The sequence below is a fragment of the Xenopus tropicalis genome, chromosome 8, assembly GCF_000004195.4.
Source record: "Xenopus tropicalis strain Nigerian chromosome 8, UCB_Xtro_10.0, whole genome shotgun sequence".
Lineage (NCBI taxonomy): Eukaryota > Metazoa > Chordata > Amphibia > Anura > Pipidae > Xenopus > Xenopus tropicalis.
Window position 1 is genome coordinate 109,730,989 of NC_030684.2, and position 19,931 is coordinate 109,750,919.

Sequence of the window (19,931 nt, forward strand, 5' to 3'; positions counted from 1 at the left end):
CCTACCTTTTTTACCCATGAGCAACATATAAATGTAAAAAATGTTGGGGAGCAACACAAGCATGAAAACATTTCTTAGGGGGTGACCAATAAGGACTGTGATTGGTTATTTGATAGCCCAATGATGGCTGGTAGACAACAGAAGGCAGTACACATGGTCTTAATGCCCCCAAATCTTGTCTTCAAGTTCAAGAAATTCAAAAATGAAAACCTGCTTTGAGGCCATTGGGAGCAACATCATAGGGGTTGGTGAGCAACATGTTGCTCACGAGACACTGGTTGGGGATCACTGAGTTAGAGGTCAGAAGTTAAACTCACTGGGGAAGCAATTTTGTAAGGCAGTACTTGTGGTCAGAGTAGGGTTGCAACCTTTGCTGATGGCAAAATCCAGATGAATAGGGATGACAATGATGTCAGGAAACCTGGTGATGATGTTGGGGCAGGACAATGTCATCGGGAAGGTGGATCTGGTGTTTGGGGGTGCAGAGTTTTCATTTTGGGGCCCTGCTATGACATAAGTCAGCTCCTACAAGAACTGGGCTCTGTGGTTCAAAACCAGAAAGATGACTATGCTACATGAAAGCAGCACTTATGCTGAGATCTTACCTTAAATAAGATCAATAATTTTAACAAAAATGTTCAGATTACTTCCTTCTGCAGCCCATTAAAGTTAACTTAATGCTGAACTTCTCCTTTAACAACAGTACCATCTTCATTTCTATATTAAATATTTTAATAACCTAAGCTCCTCTTTTTTATGCAAATGGATGAGACCACTACTTTAGTTTTCCACATGTGCCACCAACTGCTTCGCAAAACATCTTGCGTACCTAGAAAGCCTCCATCTGATATTGGTTTCAGATATTTGCAGCTTAACAGCAGCTTGTGTTACAGGAGCTAAACATTTCTTTCACACTACAGCTGGCCATACACGCACCGATAATATCGTACAAAACCTCGTTTCGTACGATATTCGGTGCGTGTATGGCAAGTCGGTGAGTCGACTGGTATCGCAGGAGGCTGCTGATATCGGTCCACTCGCCGATCAGCCAGGTCAGAAAATTTTGATCGGGCGCCATAGAAGGCGCCTGAGCAAAATCTGCCGTCAGGGCTGAATCGGCAGAAGGAGGTAGAAATCCTATTGTTTCTACCTCCTTATCTGCTGTTTCAGCCCTGACGGTGTGTGGCGGATCCAACGATGTTTCGTGCAACCATCGCCAGATCGCCACGTGTGTGGCCACCTTACAATAGCATTGCCTTACATTAACAAATCTAGGAACAGGGTTTATGGCTTTCCCTACTGGAACAAGAATCCATGACATTGCTGTTACAGGGCAAGGTAGACCTTCAAGCTTTCATATACACATTGCTTTGGGTTACAAAATAGCTTTTTATTTATATTCTATTTCATTCATAAGTCTAGGTCAAGGCAGCTTTTTCATAAAGAGCAAGACAGGGATACACCCTTCATCGGAACAGTCTGTGCATTTCATAATAAACTGACAGCTAAAATAGGCAGGGCTCTTATGAGTTAATTATGTCACTCAGCAGCCCCTGTATGTACAATTGGAGATCATCGGCGCAGCTTGATGATGTCACAGCAGAGACAGGAAGTAGGTAACCGTGGTTGGAACGCTGGTGTGCGTGCCAGTAGAGTGTGTTTGTGTGTGTGCGGCTGCCGTAGGTACCTCGGTTTGTAGTATGGGCTGTTTAGAGCTATTGCATGGTTGGGCAGCGTGCATATCCAGCGTTTTAAGTTTGTTGTAGTTCCACTCCCAAACCCCCGGCTAATAAGTAAGTTTCATTCAGCAGCAGTTATCATCAAACAGCCCATTATTTTATGCATGTCTGTGCTAAAACAGAACATCATCTTTGCGTTTCGTTCTTTAAAATTGCTACATAAATCGAAGTAATCCTTTTAAGGCAGCTATACTTTTTTATTGGTTGGGTGTTTACTTTGTTTATTAGTGTGCTAACTGGGTAGGAAAGCTACAAGCTTTGTGTAACCGTTTTGTAACACTCTAGCCATTCTATTTATCAACCAAGTTCAGAAAAACGGGCTAATTAGGACAATAAGCCTCAATTAGGAGTGCTTAAATGGATTGAATATTACATGCTTGTTGGCCTATCATTAAAGGAACATGTGCCCATTCATGCTCTTAGTAGCTTGTGACTACAGGGGCAAAATCTCCTGCTCTGATAAATAATAGCAAAAGTTAATGCATTGACCCTAGGGAACCCTGGATTTTACAGCAGTCCTAGAAATGGTTGTATTCCCAGTGTTCCACTGGTGGGTTGTGTTAGTGGGCACTAGTAACTTAGATAATTGGAGGCTAATGCTGTTATTAATGCCACACTCTTTAAGTGTTGATGCAACACACCATTAATCATGCAATTATGCTGAATTCTGGGAAAAAAACTAGGAATTGTCAAAAACTGCCCTTGCACTATGTGCTTTGTTCCTAAATGAGCTCTAATGGGTGTCACTATTCAGTGGTATCTGTGCAATTTAAAATTGTTTGCATACAACCTTGAGTGTTCTATAGTCTGCTTTATAGCAGCCAAATTACCTGTGTAATATATATGTATTAAACTTGGTGTACATGGTATACATATAAATCTAATAAAATAATGGTCTTATGTTTGCATTTTCCTGTTAGGTGCCTCTAAAAAATGCCCAAGCACGCTGGGCTAACTCTTGGTGTTGCATCATTGGTGGGTACAACAGTGGGTTTTCTCGTCCTTTGGAAGTTTCTTAAAAATCGCAGAAGCCACCTTTGCTCGGCTGTAGACCACAGAAATTCTGTTATCCTAGATGCCACTGGGCATGATGCTGACAAGCAGTGTTCATTAACAAATCTGAAAGAAACTCCTAAGGTAGAATCCTCCGGCATCTCTGTGATAGAAAAGATCCTGGTGGCAGACATTGAAATAGTCTCTAAATCCGAGGAATGGGAGGCTGTGTGGCTTTTGCTAAAGAAAGATCTTGATGTTTACCCGGTACTCGGCATGGATTGTGAATGGGTAAGTGTTCATATCTGCCATTGTATTAGAATTGCTTTATGGTCGATGTCACATGTGGAGATTAGTTACCCCGTAATTAATTTCAGCAGCTATCTGGTTTCTAGGGTCAAATTTACCATAGCAATGAGAACGTGGTATGAATGAGGGACAGACATATGAATAGGAGAGGGCCTGGGCCTAAGTAGAAAGATAAATTAATGTTACAGGTTCACAAAGCTATAGGTTTCCTTCCTTTAATCTGCCTTCTATTTATAATAAACTTTCCAACACTTGATTGGAATGGTAAATTTCTTAGTACAGGTATGGGATCAGTTATCTGGAAACTTGTTGTTCAGAAAGCTCCAAATTACCAAATCAAATCAGTTTAATATTTCAGATTTTTAAAAATTATTTCCATTATCTCTATAATTAAAAAAAACTACTTTTTATTTAATCCCAACTAAAATATAATGAATCATTAAAAGAGAAGAAAAGTCTCAATCGTAGGGGTTTACCACTAGTTATTTTAATCACTGATATCCATGACTGGTGCTCTAATTAGCAGAAAAATGCACCTGGGTACTCTTCTGATCCTCTTTCTGCTTCTTTGTCCTTGCATGGGTGCACATGCACAGGAGAGTAAAAATCCCCAGCTCCTGAGCCTGGATAACATGTCCCATACTTTATTCCTGTGTTACATTAACCAAGAGGTGTGTTTATATCTTTATATTTAGGTATCTGTAGATGGAAAAGCTGGCCCAGTATCGCTTCTGCAGATGGCTTCTTATAGTGGATTTTGTGTCCTGGTTCGTTTGCCACAACTGACAAGTTCAGGATGCACTATTCCAAAGACACTTCTTGAACTGCTGGCAAACAACAGTGTTCTAAAGGTTGGAGTGGGATGCTGGGAAGACTCCTCTAAATTGTTCAATGACTATGGCCTTTCTGTGAAAGGATGCGTAGATATCCGATACCTGGCAATGAGACACAGGTTTGTATATCAGTGGGGTTTTTTGTAAGAGATATACTGCCTGTTGCCTGTCAGCTGCAGCTGAGCTACAGGTTTTTTTCTTTTTTTTTTGTGCGTGTGTTTTGGGAGTTTTTGCTCAATAGCTGGGAAACAATACATTATGATCATTAAAAATAATAGAAAACATTTCCAAAGCCATAGACATTCCTATTTATTCAGGTAACTTTTTTTTTTCTATGTTGCTAAAAAATAAACCCGGTTGTGTATTGTTATGGTCCTCATAAGGTATCCACTAACTCAGTGAGCACCATACAGACTATGAGAGGATCACTCTCGAGTTACCAATCCCAACCAGGAATTCACTGCCCAGCCTCCACGCCTCTCCTTACCGGGCCCCCTAAACCCCTGGGTTTCCCTGTGTTTGTGGGGTAATCTTCCACAGTAGTTTTGCCACTGTTTCTAACTGGGAAGTGGCTGCAATTGCGCAAGGCTGGATTGAATTTAGAAATAAAAGTGCCAAGATACATTGTTGATAACCTATTTATGTGTAACAGGAACTCTAATAATATTTTTTTTATGTGTACCTGTGTATGGAGCTTTTTAATTATTTTATGGGGCTTTTGGAATCATTCCAATTCACTGCCTCAACATGCATTTTGTTGAATGGCAACTGGTACTTCGTTCAGCACACATTTGCAGTAGTCACAATAACATGGTAAGCAGTTCTAGAAAATATGAATTATGCTGTAAATAAATTTAATGTTATTAGCAGGCTAGCTATTAAATGCTTCACTTTGTATACAGTGGCTATAGAAAAACATTGCTTCATTGCTTAATGCAAAACTTTAACAAAGTGTTTATTACCCCCCAACTAGGAGAGATATTCTCCAGAACACTCTGAGCCTGAAGAGTCTCTCAGAAACGATTTTATCCTTTCCTTTGGACAAATCTTTCCAGCTGAGATGCAGTAACTGGGATGCTGAAGAGTTCACTCAGGATCAGGTGGGAATATCACCTTGTTGGTACTGAGGCAAATAATGCATTTTTATATTGTGATTTGGCTTTTTCTGTACATGTTTTGCTTTTAATACGTCCCTAGAGATGGCTTGCTTGTAAGGTGGGCAGCTGTACACTGCTGTTGCCTTGGTAGGATAGTAAAACTCAGGATGTCCAGTTGATAATGAAGCTCCGCTATAGCCTTAGAGACAGTTGATAGGACTCTATGGAGTCTTCTAAGTAGTTTCTGTCTAAATGGGAAGCCAGTCTAAGATACACTGGAGTTCAAAGACCATATCTGTGTATGCTGTGTTTGAGGGATCATTCTCCTTAAAATGTGACCTATGGTATTATGTATACAGCAAAATTCTAAGATAATTTGCTATTGGGCTTAATTCCTTTATTTGTGTGGCTTTTGACTTATTAGCATTTAGGCTAGTGGCCTATGTAGGCACAATATAATGAGAAAGTATGCATTTTCTGCTGTTTGAGTAGAGTTTATGAATATTACTACATTACATTGTAGCTAATCTGAACTAAAAGATCATTTTAAAGCATCTTTAAACATAGTACACTCCATGGTATTCTAAGAGTTTCCAGTTGGTCCACATTGCTTAACAGTGCAGATTAGTCTCACAATCAGCTTTTTGCTTGCGAGCATCACTGACCAATGCAATTGTCATCTCAAGCAAAAAAAAATGAAATCGTGGTCACTGCACTCTGAGTTCATTAACAGCGTCTCGATTGTTTGAATCCTTGAGTTCCACTGTACTAAGGTTGTTTTAGTCAGCAGCATTATATAGGGAATAATACAGGTATAGGATCTGTTATGTGGAAACCCATTATCCAGAAAGCTCTGAATTAAGGGAAGTTCAACTCCCATAGACTCAATTTTAATTCAAATAATATTTTTAGAAATTGTCTTTTTCTCTAATAATATAACAGTACCCTGTACTGTCTCCTAACTGAGGTAACATTAATGTTTACTGGGTGCAAAACAATGCTGTTGGGTTTATTTAATAGACTTAAGGTATGGAGATCCAAATTACAAGATGTCTTATTCGTAAAGCCCCAGGTTAAAAGCATCCTAGATAATAGGTCCCATTCCATTTATACCTCTGTTTAAAATATAACATTATTCAAAGTAACTGACAACTACCATGAGGACGTAGGCCAAGCCAAAAAGATATGCTTCCAAACCAGAAGTAAGTTTGCTGTTGCATCTTCTGACAGCTGAAAGCAGTTTTTTGGGGTTTATTCCCTTCAGTTACAGTTGCAGGACTGCTTACTTCAGATGCCTGATACAAAAATTTACTTTTACCGTTTCTGATACAAATAATGACTTACTCATTAAGTTCTTCAACATATGCAGTTTAGTATTCAACTTCACCAGCGTGGTTAACCAGTGGCAACCAATCAGCAATTACATTTAATCATCATGTTGCAAGTTAGAAGATGAAAACAAAGATCTGATTAGTTGCTGTTAACCATTGCTATAACAAAGTGTTGTGTTTGCTTTTACAAAACTATAATATAGGTTTTGCACCTGTTACTGCAAATAATCATAGGAATCACCTCGGTGTTCTTTGGCTTTATGACTTTATATGATTTTTAACATTTTAGCAATAACCCATGTAAGCCTCTGCAGTCTTACAGTAATTAGTCAAGTAGAGCAAGCAGATCTTCTCCCGATATACCCACCTAGGGGTGTGGAATATCATACTAATTTGATAAAATAAAAACGGTGGGCAATGGTGCCATCGAATCGGATACCACAACAATGTGGTTCCTGAACTGATGGAAAAATCAAACCTGCCCGATCAAGATCTGGCCAATTTCAGGCCAGATGTTGGTCGGGTAGGCCCGTCACTGGTGCCCGTGCACAGATACATAAGCTGCCGAATTGGTCTATAGGACCAGTATTGGTAGCTGAAATCGGCCCATGCATGCCCACCATAAGAATGGGTGCTTGAAATGTAAACTCTTGTATAGGAAATTACTGTAGCTTCAGTCCTTGACAATTTAAAGGGGTTGTCCACCTTTGAATTTACTTTGAATTAACAGTTTTTGTTTGGCAACTTGGCAGCTTGGTGTTTCAGCAGCTAATTGGTTGCTAGGATCTAAATTACCTTAGAAGCCAGGGAGTGGTTTGAAGATATCTAAATAGGAGAGGACATGAATATAAAAATAAGTAATATAAAGTCACAATAACAATTGAACTGTAGCTTTACAGAGCAATAGTTTTTTGGCTTGGGAGTCAGTGACCCCCATTTGAAAGCTGCTAAACTTAGAAGAAGGTAAATAATTCAAAACTGTGAAAAACAAATAAGACTAATTTAAAAAAAGACTAACTCAAAGTTAACTCAAAGGTGAACCACCCCTTTAAAAGGCAAGTAATACTGTAGCATATTTTCCATAACTTCTGCATGATAGGTAGACTGCCAACATCTACCAAGAGCAGCTAATGGAAAGGTAACCACTTTGGGAATAGTAAGAAAAAATAGCATGGAAAATGAGATGGAAGGGATATTTCAGTTCAGCCTGATGCCTGGGGTCTGTTCACCAGCTAAAACCAGGATTACAAAGGCAGATTTACTATAGATACAATTTGCATCTGTTCCTCAGGTAAAAGTCTCATCCATCCAGCCAGATATGCAGAGCAGCAGTACATCATGCTCAGAGTTACACTCATCGTTTCAATATCCCAGTGCAAAGGTAACAGCCCCATAATCTTGTAATGCACCATTTCTTCTAATGCACTGGGTATCGTTCCCCTCCTCTCTGCCAAGTAAATGTTCCGCTCTCTTGTTTTCTTGTCTGAGCCAGTCTTCATGGACAGGTTATTATGGTAATACCCTAAAAGACTCACTGTGTGATAGAGAATGCTGATGTGGAGACACTCTCGAATGTTTGGTGCACATTTGGGGTAAATCTTCAATGTATAATGCACTCTTGGGGTCAGTCTGGGCAATGTGTTTGTCTCACTCTTAAGGCCAACTTGCACTGTGTGATATCACTGGAGTTCAATCTAGATTGTGATGCACTTTTGGAGTCACTTTGATCTGTGTGTGTCGCGCCCTTTAGCTTTGTAATATGTCATGTACTTTTTGCTGGCACTGTTGATTGTGTTTTGGGGCACTGTGCACTTTTGCAGAAAATGAAGTGATTCCTCTGTCTAAAGCTGCATTCATTTAAAGGGGTTGTTCGCCTTTGCAGTTGAAAAGTTTCTTAGATTTGGCCTTTCTATAACATACTAAAAGACAGCTTAAAGGTGAACTGCCCCTTTAATCCAGCTACAATTTATGTCAGTGGTTCTCAACCTTCCATGCTGCGACCCTTTAATACAATTCCTCATGTTGTGGTGACCACCAACCATAAAATTATTCCTACGACCATCAGAAATATGTGTTTTCCTGTGAAAGGTTCGTTCGACCCCTAAGGGGGTCCCGACCCACAGGTTGAGAACCGCTAATTTAAGTGGTGCACCTAGAGCTTTCAAAGTATTAAGCTGGCACAATAGAGCAGTTCAATGCAGCGAGCTTCTTCAGGTAGCTGATAAAGGCGACCTCTTCTGAAATGTATTTTGACTGAATAAATACAGTACATGCCAAGCTTGCAGGTGGATATAGCACCTACAACAGAAACATGCCCAACCTTATTTTGGTCAGTAACCTATGAGTAATGTAAGTGCATAGATAGGTCTATGTAAGTAAGTGTATATGTGCATTGGGGTTTATTTGGAAGTGTTGAACTTGGTGGACTTTTTTCACCCAACTTAACTGTTATTAACTACTGTATGTAACTATGTGAGGGTTCAGATATTTCACTAGGGATGATCAGGGCCCGGTTTGGATTGTTCTGTGCACACAGTAAGCTGTTCTTTTATGCTGTGTAATTATACACAAATTACTTTGTGGAAGTAAGGATTTCATTTTTTTCAGGTTAGACCTTACACAATTGGCATCTGCATAAGCTGCTTAGGGGGACCTTATGATGGTTATAAATCTTTACAAACCACGGATCTTTCAACAACACTCTATTCCAGAACAATGCAAGTAGCATCCCTGAATGTCAGAAAAAAGTTACAAATATCAGAAAAGAAGGAAAGTCTTTAGGTTATTAATTTCCATGATCTTAAATAATTTAGTAAATATTAACAGGTGAAGGTATCTAATCAGGGGCAAGTAGTTTTGGTTCAGAAGAAGATCTGCTGCATGCATCAAGGAGATGTTTATTTTCCTCCTAGCTCTTTTTGCTAATACTGTATTCTTATAATACAGGTGTCGGACCCATTATCCAGAAAGTTCCAAATTATGGAAAGACCACCCCCAATAGGCGCAATTTTAATCAAATAATTCACATTTTTAAAAATGGTTTTCTTTTTCTCTGTAATAATAAAACAGTACCTTGTACTTGATCCCAACTAAGATATAATTAATCCTTATTGAAGCCAAAACAATCCTATTTTAATTACTGTTTAAATATTTTTTTTTTAGCAAACTTAATGTAGGAGATCTGAATTATGGAAAGATCCCTTATCTGTAAAAAAAACCCCAGGTCCCGAGCATTCTGGATAACAGGTCCCATACCTGTATATATATATATCCAAATATCTTTCTTGTCCCTTCCCCAAATAGGTTTTGCATAATTTGAATTTTATTAAAAAAAAAAAAAAAATCATATCCTCATCCTAGCGGTTCCTAGCGGTTAGGGGGACCGGGACACATCATTTCCGCTACGTTGGTGCATGTGACGTCATTCTCACGACACAGGGGCATATTTAGGTCCGGTGCGTAGGGCAACACCAGACCTAAATGTACCCCCCTGCCTATAGGTCAGGTTTATCATCCTATTGCTGATAGGACTGATTGTTTTGCAAACCTGACTGTCCCTCCTCAGCCTGTCAGTTATAGCTTCTAGTGCTAATGGCCTACTGCTGCACAAATATGGCAGCCCCCTCATAGAGGAACATGGGGGATCAGATAGGGAATGTAAAAGCTTGGACAAATACTTTAAGGTAAAATTATAAAATGCATGCAAAGATAGTGATCGATTATAATGGATGTAAAAAAAAAATATTCAATTTCTGGTGTCAGTATCTCTTTAAGAGAGATTGCCTTTACAAGATTACCAGGCAGAGAATTTCACAACCTCACTGCCTTTACTGTGAAGAATCGGTTCATCTTTGGATAACATGCCTTTCCTCCAGTCTAATGGTATGGTGTCTTGTCCTTGTTCTTTTCTTTAAAAAAAATGTCCCCTGCTATTTATCTTTAATGTAGAGTTTAAAAAAAAAAGAAAAAAACAACCTTGGGGTCTTTTTTTTTTGTAGTTTTATTCCTTTCACTTTTTCTAACTCATTGGGTGCTAGCCTACAGAAAGGATATCAAACTGTACTGTATACTTAAGATAAGGCCTTTCTTCCAGGCTTCTGTTATCATAATGGCTGGCTGCCAGAGACTGGAGTGTAAAGGGACTCCCCTTTGCCACTCACATTTCCAGCCACCATCTTCTTTTCACCCATGCAAATGAATTCATGTTACATGTTACTGACTGATATGCACCAGACACTGGGCGAATTGGTTCTAGATACCTTCTAAAGAGCAATTTAGTTTTACTAACGTACCCAAACTCTGGGGGAGGGCTATTCCAAAATGATGGTTAAGGATGGTTAGGAAAAACTGCAAGGAAATTGTCTATTTGGTTTCTTAGGTACAACTGAAAGCCAGTTTAAGTGAGATTTCGAGTAAAGGACTGTGTGCTGCTATGCTTACTCTATTGACCAATTTTTTTACAAAATTAATTGTTAAGGCTGATGTCCCATAGTTGCCCATGATAAATCTCACATGTAATTTACACTTAAGAACTAACACTGCCCACACGCCCCCTCTCTCTCCACCTAAAATGAAGGAATTAAGATGATAATAATAAAAAATCTTCAGTTCAGGGGCAACAATTGACTTCCTGTACTAGAAGGAATCGGGAATATTATTGTGTTGGAATAATTACGCCTGTTGGATTTTTGCAGGTTTTGTATGCTGCCAGGGACGCTCAGGTCTCTGTTGCCCTTTTCCTGCACCTCCTTGGGTTCTTCTCAGATGATTTGCCCTGCCCGTGGGAATCGTTGTTGGGAAAATGCCAAGGACTAATAGACGTTCCCTTTAAAGGAAAAGGGAATGGTTTTTCAAATGGTGAAATGAGCGGATCTTCGCGACAGAGGAAAGAGAGAGCTGGTGATCAGCCAACACAAAACTCTCAAGGCAGAGATCCCCGCAGAAACAAAAAAAAGCCACTGGGTGTAGGATACTCTGCAAGGTATGTGAGGCAAGGTGATATGTTCTACTGAAAGTGAATCGGCAGGTAATAGGGTATGTCAACAGGTAGCATCCAGGGAACAGCAGTTATTATAGTGTAGTATATCATAGCAATCCTCTCCAATATAGGATGGTATTTGTTTAAGAGGTATGATAATATACACTCTTTCAGTAAATAAAAAACTTCTCCAATCCACCAAACCCAGTGTGCTTCATAAATCCTAATTGTTCACCTCCAGTGATAATGGGTAGGTACTTACAGACGTTTCTGTATGACTTAACTTAACTAAAGTTCCCCGTTGTAGATAAGCTCTTCCCACAGTTGAGCTGTAGTTTTAACATAGCATATAACATCTTTCTAAAATCCCTGTGATGATCAGAACAATAACTGCTTCCAAAGCCCTAGCTGTGCCAGTGTTGTATTCTCCAGTGGCTTGTTCTTATAAGGGCCAAACTGCGTCTGATGTCATCCTAGTGTGCCCCCACGAGAACACACCGCAGGAGAATACACCACCTTCCTGTTGGGGCTGGTTTTGGCCTCTGTGGATCCAAGTCCAGACTTTTTTAGTATTTTTATGTAGCACCATCATTTTATGCAGAACTTAACAGAGTAAAGGGACACAAATAAATAAAAGACCAATGTTGTTGTCTGTTTTATTGCAGAGAAAATGAAAATCTTTTAAAAATTAAAATTATTTGCTTGAAATAGATTCAGAGCCGTAATTCAGAGCCTTCTGGATAATGGGTTTCCGAAAACAGATCCCATACCTGTACCTTAGGATTCTCTGATAGTAGGAACCAGGCAGACCTCTGCAGTCTCTGACCTTGGTCACTTCAGCGGCAAGATAATGAAAATCTGAATTAAAAATGCACACACTTAAACCCTAAATGAAACAAAACATTTTTTACTTGCAGAAAGTCACCTTTGTATGATAACTGCTTCTTGCATGCTCCTGATGGACAACCACTGTGTACCTGTGATAGGAAGAAAGCTCAATGGTATTTGGATAAAGGCATTGGAGGTAGGAACATCTTGTCACATTTACCTGTTAACTGCAGAAACCTGGGCATAACTTGTCCCATGCTTGTCACTACGAGTTACTGCACTATGGCTGTTTTTGCCATTATTAGTTTTCCTTTGACATGTCTCTTGAAGTGTTCACATAAAATATAGTGTTTAACAACATTATACCTGTCATATCTTTTTTTTTTAAAAAACACTTCTGTTTATTTTCTGACAGATTTATAAGGCATCCTCCAACATTAGTCATGACCTGAGGCACACAGGGCACACGGATCCATTTCTGTGTGTAGCAACACTGACAGTCACAGCATCGATCTGTGTGCAATTATACAGTTGATATAGGCATGAAAAATGCAAAAGCATGTATTTTTGCCCCAGTATCTGCTCTGTATAGCTGTGCTGCACTCAGACAGAAGCCAAGCCTGTCAGTGGAGCTACAGACAGAAGCGGATCCACTTCTTGCCCCCTGCATACAAAATGAGAGAAGCAGACTGTATTGTTTGCTCTTAGCCTTAGAATAGCCCACTAGCTGAACAGGGAAACTTCTATACTGTGTTTTAGCTGGATGCTGCCCACTGCTGCATATACATACTTACTTACTTACATACATACATACATACATACATACATACCCTAGGGATATCAGTGACAGCATAATGGATGGGTGGGGGATATTTGCGTGCATTTGTTGTAAACTCTGATTATTTTGTTCTTTGATCTAGACCTGGTGAGCACCATTCCTTTCGTTGTGAAGCTGCGATTTGAGCCATCTGGCCGCCCAGAGTCCAACGCAGATTATTATTTAACTGTTAAGGAGAACCTCTGTGTTGTGTGTGGGAAGAGAGAGTCGTACATACGGTAATGGAAGTAAAACTCTTGCTATGTCACAGCGGTTTTATTAGGACATAGTTTGTTATTACCTCTGTTTATTGTCTGTGTCTGTAGGAAGAACATTGTCCCCCATGAGTACCGACGTCACTTTCCTGTTCAAATGAAGGACCACAACTCTCATGATGTGCTTCTTCTCTGCACTTCGTGCCACGCTGTGTCTAATTACTATGATTCCAACTTGAAACAGAAGCTGGCTGAGGAGTTTAATGCCCCTATTGGATGTGAAGAAGGTGTTCGCCTGCTGGAAGATCCAGTACGCCGCCAGGTGCGCTCTGCAGCTAGAGCTCTTCTTAATGCCGCAAAACTACCTGAGTGCCGCAAGGAGGAGCTAATTAGTGAAATCAGAGCATTTTATAATACAGAGGACATCACTGAAGAGATCATGAAAGAGGCTGCTGGTCTGGAAACCAGGTAAGGCAAATGGTTCCAGTAACGGAAGATGTTTAAAGAGATTCTTTGGAAGCAACAGAGGTTCAACTGATTATTTATATTCAATATTATCTATAGTAATAATTCCTGGCATGCTAACATTTTATCTGCCTTAATATAGGGTATCTAGGGTGACAGACTATATCAAGCATGGCAGCAGCACTCAGTGCCTATAATTCCTTTTCCTTTCTTACAGTCTTGTCATTTTATTTGATTTAACCAGGCTAGCTGGCTTGTTGATTCGGCTTCCCTGCATAGCCTTAATTTATAAGCAAGGAAGGAAATGGAATTGGACCAGTATTAAAGCTTGTAGTATACTGTGTAAATCTTTCTCTCTGTTGGACCAGCTTAACTTTTGGATTTGCTTCTCTTTACCCTAAAGGAAAAGTAACACAAAATTTTTTTAAGTAAAAAATGTATTCTACCATGCTCCAATAATTGCCCTATCCTCTGCACACTATTTATTATTTTGAACGCTTTATTAGAAAATACCTGCTAAAACTTGGCTTTTGGTCATTTGAAATAGGATGATGCAGAAGAAGCAGAATCCTCTATGCGAAAATTGATTGCTCAATCCTAGCCCGGCTCCTTCCTATACAGAAGGAAGGCTAGGAGGAGAAGGCAATCGTCGCATAGTGGATTCTGCTTCTTCTGCATCGCCGTATCGCCCTATTTCAAATGACCGGAAGCCAAGTTTTTGCAGGTATTTTCTAATAAAGCATTCAAAATAATAAATGGTGTGCAGGATAGTGCAATTATTTGAGCAGGGTAGAATAGATTTTTTTTTTTACAAAAAATTGTGTTACTTTTCCTTTAAAATACACATTTTCTGAGAATTATATTGTGATCCTTCCTTCTAGTTCTTATCTCAACTTCCCTTCTGCAATGTTTCATAAAACCTTCAATGCCATTGCAATTCTTTCATTCATTTTAGCATAGAATATTTCCGATAGTCTTAGGAATAATTTTATGGTTGGGGGTCACCACAACATGAGGAACTATATATTAAAGGGTTGCGGCATTAGGAACAAAATGTATCATTTGTGTCCCAAATCCTGGATTGTTAGCATTATGATACAGTATGTCAATCTATGCTTGTTTCTTCATTTTGTAATTGTTTTCACTCTGTTTGCCATAACACTCATGTTCTCAGTATTGAAAACAGTTGGCTGCAAGACATGTTGGCCCCTACATGTCCCATGTAGGCTCCCATTAATGTCTATAGCTCATTGGACCGCTTTGTTTTTTTTTCTCAGAAAAAAAAAAATGTCCAAAGCCTTCCAGTAAGCTATAGTCCTAAAAAGAATACCATTAACAAGTGCTGCTAGTTTGTTTTACTCAATTTTCTTTATTTTGAATTTATCGTATTCAATAATACAGGTATGGGACACGTGTTTTATTATTGTAGAGAAAAAGCAAATCATTTTTTAAAATTTGAAATAATATTTGAATAAAATATAGTCTATGGGAGATGGTCTTCCCGTAATTCAGAGCTTTCTGAATAATGGATTCCATACCTGTGTATATATTGTGGATTCTGCCACTAGATGGAACATTCAGTACATACTGATGGCAGAGAATATTTTCTGCTAAAAGCCTTGGAAAAGATGTCAGATATCCTTGGATAAAACCCTCTCAGCATTTTTATACTCCCTTCCGGAACAAACAAAAATACCTTGCAGCAGTTTGCTTCCATAGACTCTGTGAGGTCAGACTCAGACATGAAGTCTAGAGCAAACTGGTACAATGAGTGACCTAGCTTTCAGGCAAAATAAATCTATCATTATCCTTACATTAAATGACTTGATAATGTTAGAGCCTACAGTTCTTAAAGTTGATAATGGACCTTAACATTCCTGGTACCTTTCATATTCCAGCATCATTTTGAACGACCATCCATGAGCAAGTAAGGCTTTAAAAAAACTGAGAATTCCTTTGTGTGTGTGTATGGTCATTGTATTCTATGGTGGACATATTTTGATATGGAAACCAGAAACAAGGAAATAAAGAGGTAGTAAAGAAGTAAAATCCAACCTTAGGAAAAGCCACTACTTGTAATGTCAATAAATGAAACCTTTTTGCCTCCCTTGCCAAAAATAATCAGAAAATATTACTTTCAAGGACAACTAAACCCTAAAAAAGAATATGGCTAGAACTGCTGTATTTTTTTATACAGCTTGGTAACAGTACTGATCCAAACCTTCAGTGTTGTCTATAGTAGATCCTGTTAGGCCATTTTTTGCACCTTTAATGTACTCTTAAGGAGCTAAGCTTAGGGATCATGGGAAATCCTCCACACATTAGCAGAAAGTGAGGTTACACCTGTCACAGAGGCTGGTACTACTGGTTCATAAATTAATTCTGATGGCAAAATGTCTTGCGCTACTATGTAATGTGAATCTGCAGTGGTTACCAGCCTTGCATTGTGACATTTATATTGTGTATATACAGTGTGAGTCGGTATCTAATCATAAGCAGTTGACAGCAGCAAAGAGCATGTGCTGTGAATCAGCAGAAAAGAACATGGGAAGCTACTGGGACATCCTTCGAGGCACAGATCTTCCCTGTTACATGAGCTGTGATTGCTTTGGGCTGGTACAGAAGCCCAAAACATGCTTTTTTTTTTTTTCTTCTTTGCTGAACTTTAATGCGTATTTTAGCTTCTTCTCAAGTCCTTTAAAAACATTTGTATCTACTCTGCTCCTAACTTCTCTGTATTTACCTTTCTCCAAACTCCAGGATATTTAATGAGACCTATACTCCACATGGACTGAAAGTGGTGCAGAAGTTTGCCCTGGGTGGCCTGAGGGCTCTAATGGAGCTGGAGAAGCGTTGGCGGCAGCATTTCCTTGACACCATGCATCCCAAGCATCTTCCTCAGCAATGGTCCGTGGACCATAACCACAGAAAGCTTCTCAAAAAGTATGGCGATGATCTTGTTGTCCAGCTCTGCTAGCAGGAACAGTGTAGACCCTTTTATTTAACCCCATGAATATGGGATGAAGAATGAATTGTCTTTTAACTTTGCCCTGTAGATTCAAATTCCTGTATTTATATTCATCTTTAAACTCTTTTTTTTTTTTTTTGGTTTCTGATGGACTCATCATGTAGAACCTGAGGTTTACATTTTACTTTTGTGACATCAGTCTATATTTTCTTAGAGTCTACTTTGTATGGAGAGACATTTTACAAATCTGAGCCTGTTGCCCATACACTGTATAGAACACCAGGCACCAATTCCTTGCCATTCTTGTGCATGGATGAAATTACTGTCCTGTGAGGGTGCGTCCATTAAACAGAAAATCTAGGGCTCCTTCTTAGTGTTTCATGATTTTCTTGTTTATCATACATGGTTATTTTTAGTTGGATTTCCTCCCATGTGACCAGTATTTTTTTTAATTTATTTAATTGTCTTCATGTGGAGAAATCAAATTTTTGATTTGGAGACGCACCTCTCGCTCTGTAGAAATGCATGAAAAAAAGTAAAAAAAAAATGGCAAATTTAACTGTAATTTATTTTGAATAAAGAAAAAAGTAATTTGTAACTTGTGGCTTTGTTACATTATCACTGTCCATCTGGGCCGTGGGTGCCAACTAAGGATTTATTTTTACAGGACACAAACTGAGGGTCCATTTTGAGATGTTTAGAGACTGTACACCCAGAGGGCCTCAAAATGCCATATCTGGCCCTTTTCATTACCGCAACATTACCGTAACCCACACAATGGAGGTTTCTCATTGATCCATACCTTAAGATGATTTGTTTTTGTATGGTACATTTTGCTCACAATGGTTTTAAGTATGTAATCAAGGTGTTCTAAAAAGCCATGTAATAATCCATGTCTAAATCCATAGGTATATTTTAGGAACCTTGATCAGAGTGCCAAACTAAGTGGGCTTGTAGTTTCCAGCGTTGTAGTTTATTCTATTGGGTAGCTTGCTCTTTAGCAGTTCATTTTAGCAGATAAAAGAACTGGAGTTGTTGTGATGAATCTTGTATGTTTTTAGTTTTGCTTTCTATGTATGACTGTATTATAGATTTGGTTTGTTGCACTATTGCTACATGACTATAAGTGGAAGCAGTTTCTTACTCACACACAGCATGTTTAATTATATTTTCTTTCACGTTTCAAATATTTTTGTTATGACCCACATCTGCACAAGTTTGTCCTGATAATATATGAACTTCCAGCCCGTAAACTGCTATTGCACAGAACACTTGCACTCCACATGTTAATATCGAATCTGCACCTTAGATCACAAGTCTACATGACACCTTTCCAGTCCTTAATGTCTGTGTTCCACCCTCATACAACCACAGCCACACACCTCTGAAATCACTGTGACTGCACTGCACTCTTGTGTACCTATTCACTTTTCCAGTCATTATGGCTGTACCCTTCCACTCATGTATAATAATTCACCTCTCCAGTCACTATGGCACTACTCCTGTGACAAAGAGACACACACCTCTCTACTCCAATCACATTCACCTCTCCAACTTCTATGGCTGTTCTCCACTTAGACATAACTATGCACCTCTACTTATCCTATTGCTATTCTCCACTTATATATAGCCATTCACCCCTGATCTCTATGGCTGTACTCCATTCACACAACCATGCTCCGATCTATACCCTATGGCTGTCATACAACTGCCCACCTTTCAAATCACTGCAACTGCACTCCACTTACATATAACCATTAACCTTTCCAGTCCCGAAGGCTGTATTCAACTCACATGCAACCATAGACCTCTGCAGTCACTATGGCTATACCCTGATGGCAAAAAGCCACACTCCTTTCTACTCCCCATAGCTGTGCGCTACTCACAAATTCCCTCTCCAACTTCATTGATTCCATCAAGCACCTTTCCATTTTTTTCTGTTTAAGTTTTTTAAATATAAAACTCAATTTTTAATACACTAGTTTATGTATTTTATTTTTTTTTAAAGTATGTTTTATTGTCTGCGCATTCTCCTTTGTGTGTGAGCCTAGCTTGTGTGTGTATAGAACATTTTCTCTTTACAGACATTTATTCTTCGTGATACTGGCAAGAAAAATGAGAATTGTCTCCATTGTCTGTAAACTACAACAGTGTGGTCTGAGCAAGCAGTGTGGCAACTTGCATTTCTGCAGAGAAAATGCTGTGTGCCTTTATTCTAGGTCAGTCTTTCTATGCAAATGAGACGTGTATGTGACGCCCAATAAAATAGCAAATCTCTTGTGACAGAATTTTAGGAGTAACAGAACAAATTTTGCAAGGTTTTACTTTTTTTTTTTTTTTTTTAAATAAACATATTTTTATAAGTCTTTGTGCTTTGTGTTTTAACTTAAAAAAGTGCATTTTAAAAACACACTTTTTATATATTTAAATTGCCTAAATACAATGTTGTGTAATAAAACAAAACTGTAATTCTAAGCAACATTCCAACATACATTAAGTACAGATTTTCAGTGGTTTTAAAGTTAATGCAATTGCAACTGAAACCAATATCTGTATTTTGCTATCCTCTGCACTGCTGGTCCTTACTACTGAAGTTCTCTTCTTCCACTGGAAATATTGTATGCTTTGTGGGTCTTTTTTTTCCCCTCCCCCTTCTATTGGCTTCAGTCATTCCCATGCTGGCCAGGAGATGGCACAATCAACCAAGATGCAAGATTCATGGAACTAAGAAGGAATTCAGAAACACTTTGGGACTTAATTCAGGGGTGTAACTACAGATGGTGCTGGGACCTCACAGGAGCTTATGCGCACAAAGAATTAATTCTTTACCATTAGACGTTTCAAAGAAATGCAATATAAAGTGGCCAATCCACAATTGTTCATCTGTGTACAGCTATTGAAGTAGGCATCAAGTACAACATTTTTTGTACGCACTGGCCTCAATTTCTGTGATTGCGCATCTTAAAAGGAACATTGGCATCTAGTAGCATAAATATTGGGGAACAGAAACAAGGTTTTATCAGTGTTAATTTTTATACTGTGAACTGGCTCCATTGGCAGATATTCATATTAATGGCAGTAAAATTTTAAAATGGAAAGATGACAGATTAAGGGGGATTGACTGACTTGAAGTAATGAAATACCAGCACCATGTTTTGTGCACTGTGATGGGCCTGCCTGATCAATCTCTGACTGAAAATTGGGCAGATATTGGTCAGACATGTTTAAACATTTTGTTGGTGTAATGACCACATTGGTTTGTGTATTCAGTCCTTGCCTGTATCCCTATTGTTGTGATCCGATTGTTTGGCCCTAGGGCCAAAAATCAGATCAGCCTGACATTGCCCACCTCAAGGCC

At 38.9% G+C, this 19,931-nt stretch overlaps 1 protein-coding gene across 3 annotated transcripts; it reads left to right on the forward strand.

The window, feature by feature from the left end:
• The first annotated feature begins 1,553 nt into the window (after window positions 1-1,553).
• Window positions 1,554-18,846, forward strand: exd2 (exonuclease 3'-5' domain containing 2). 3 transcript variants are annotated; one of them, XM_012968413.3, is made up of 10 exons: window positions 1,554-1,612; window positions 2,660-3,023; window positions 3,737-3,993; window positions 4,848-4,974; window positions 7,594-7,683; window positions 10,997-11,283; window positions 12,198-12,304; window positions 13,029-13,164; window positions 13,252-13,608; window positions 16,366-18,846. In XM_012968413.3, exons 2-10 carry the CDS (start codon window positions 2,673-2,675, stop codon window positions 16,580-16,582), a joined length of 1,929 nt encoding a protein of 642 aa, XP_012823867.2. In that variant the 5' UTR covers window positions 1,554-1,612; window positions 2,660-2,672; the 3' UTR covers window positions 16,583-18,846. The 3 variants fall into 3 exon arrangements, with proteins under 3 accessions (XP_012823867.2, XP_012823866.2, NP_001016454.2); XM_012968412.3 differs by lacking the exon at window positions 1,554-1,612 and adding an exon at window positions 1,621-1,793; NM_001016454.3 differs by lacking the exons at window positions 1,554-1,612; window positions 7,594-7,683 and adding an exon at window positions 1,633-1,793 and having other exon boundaries at window positions 16,366-17,171.
• The last annotated feature ends 1,085 nt before the right edge of the window (window positions 18,847-19,931 follow it).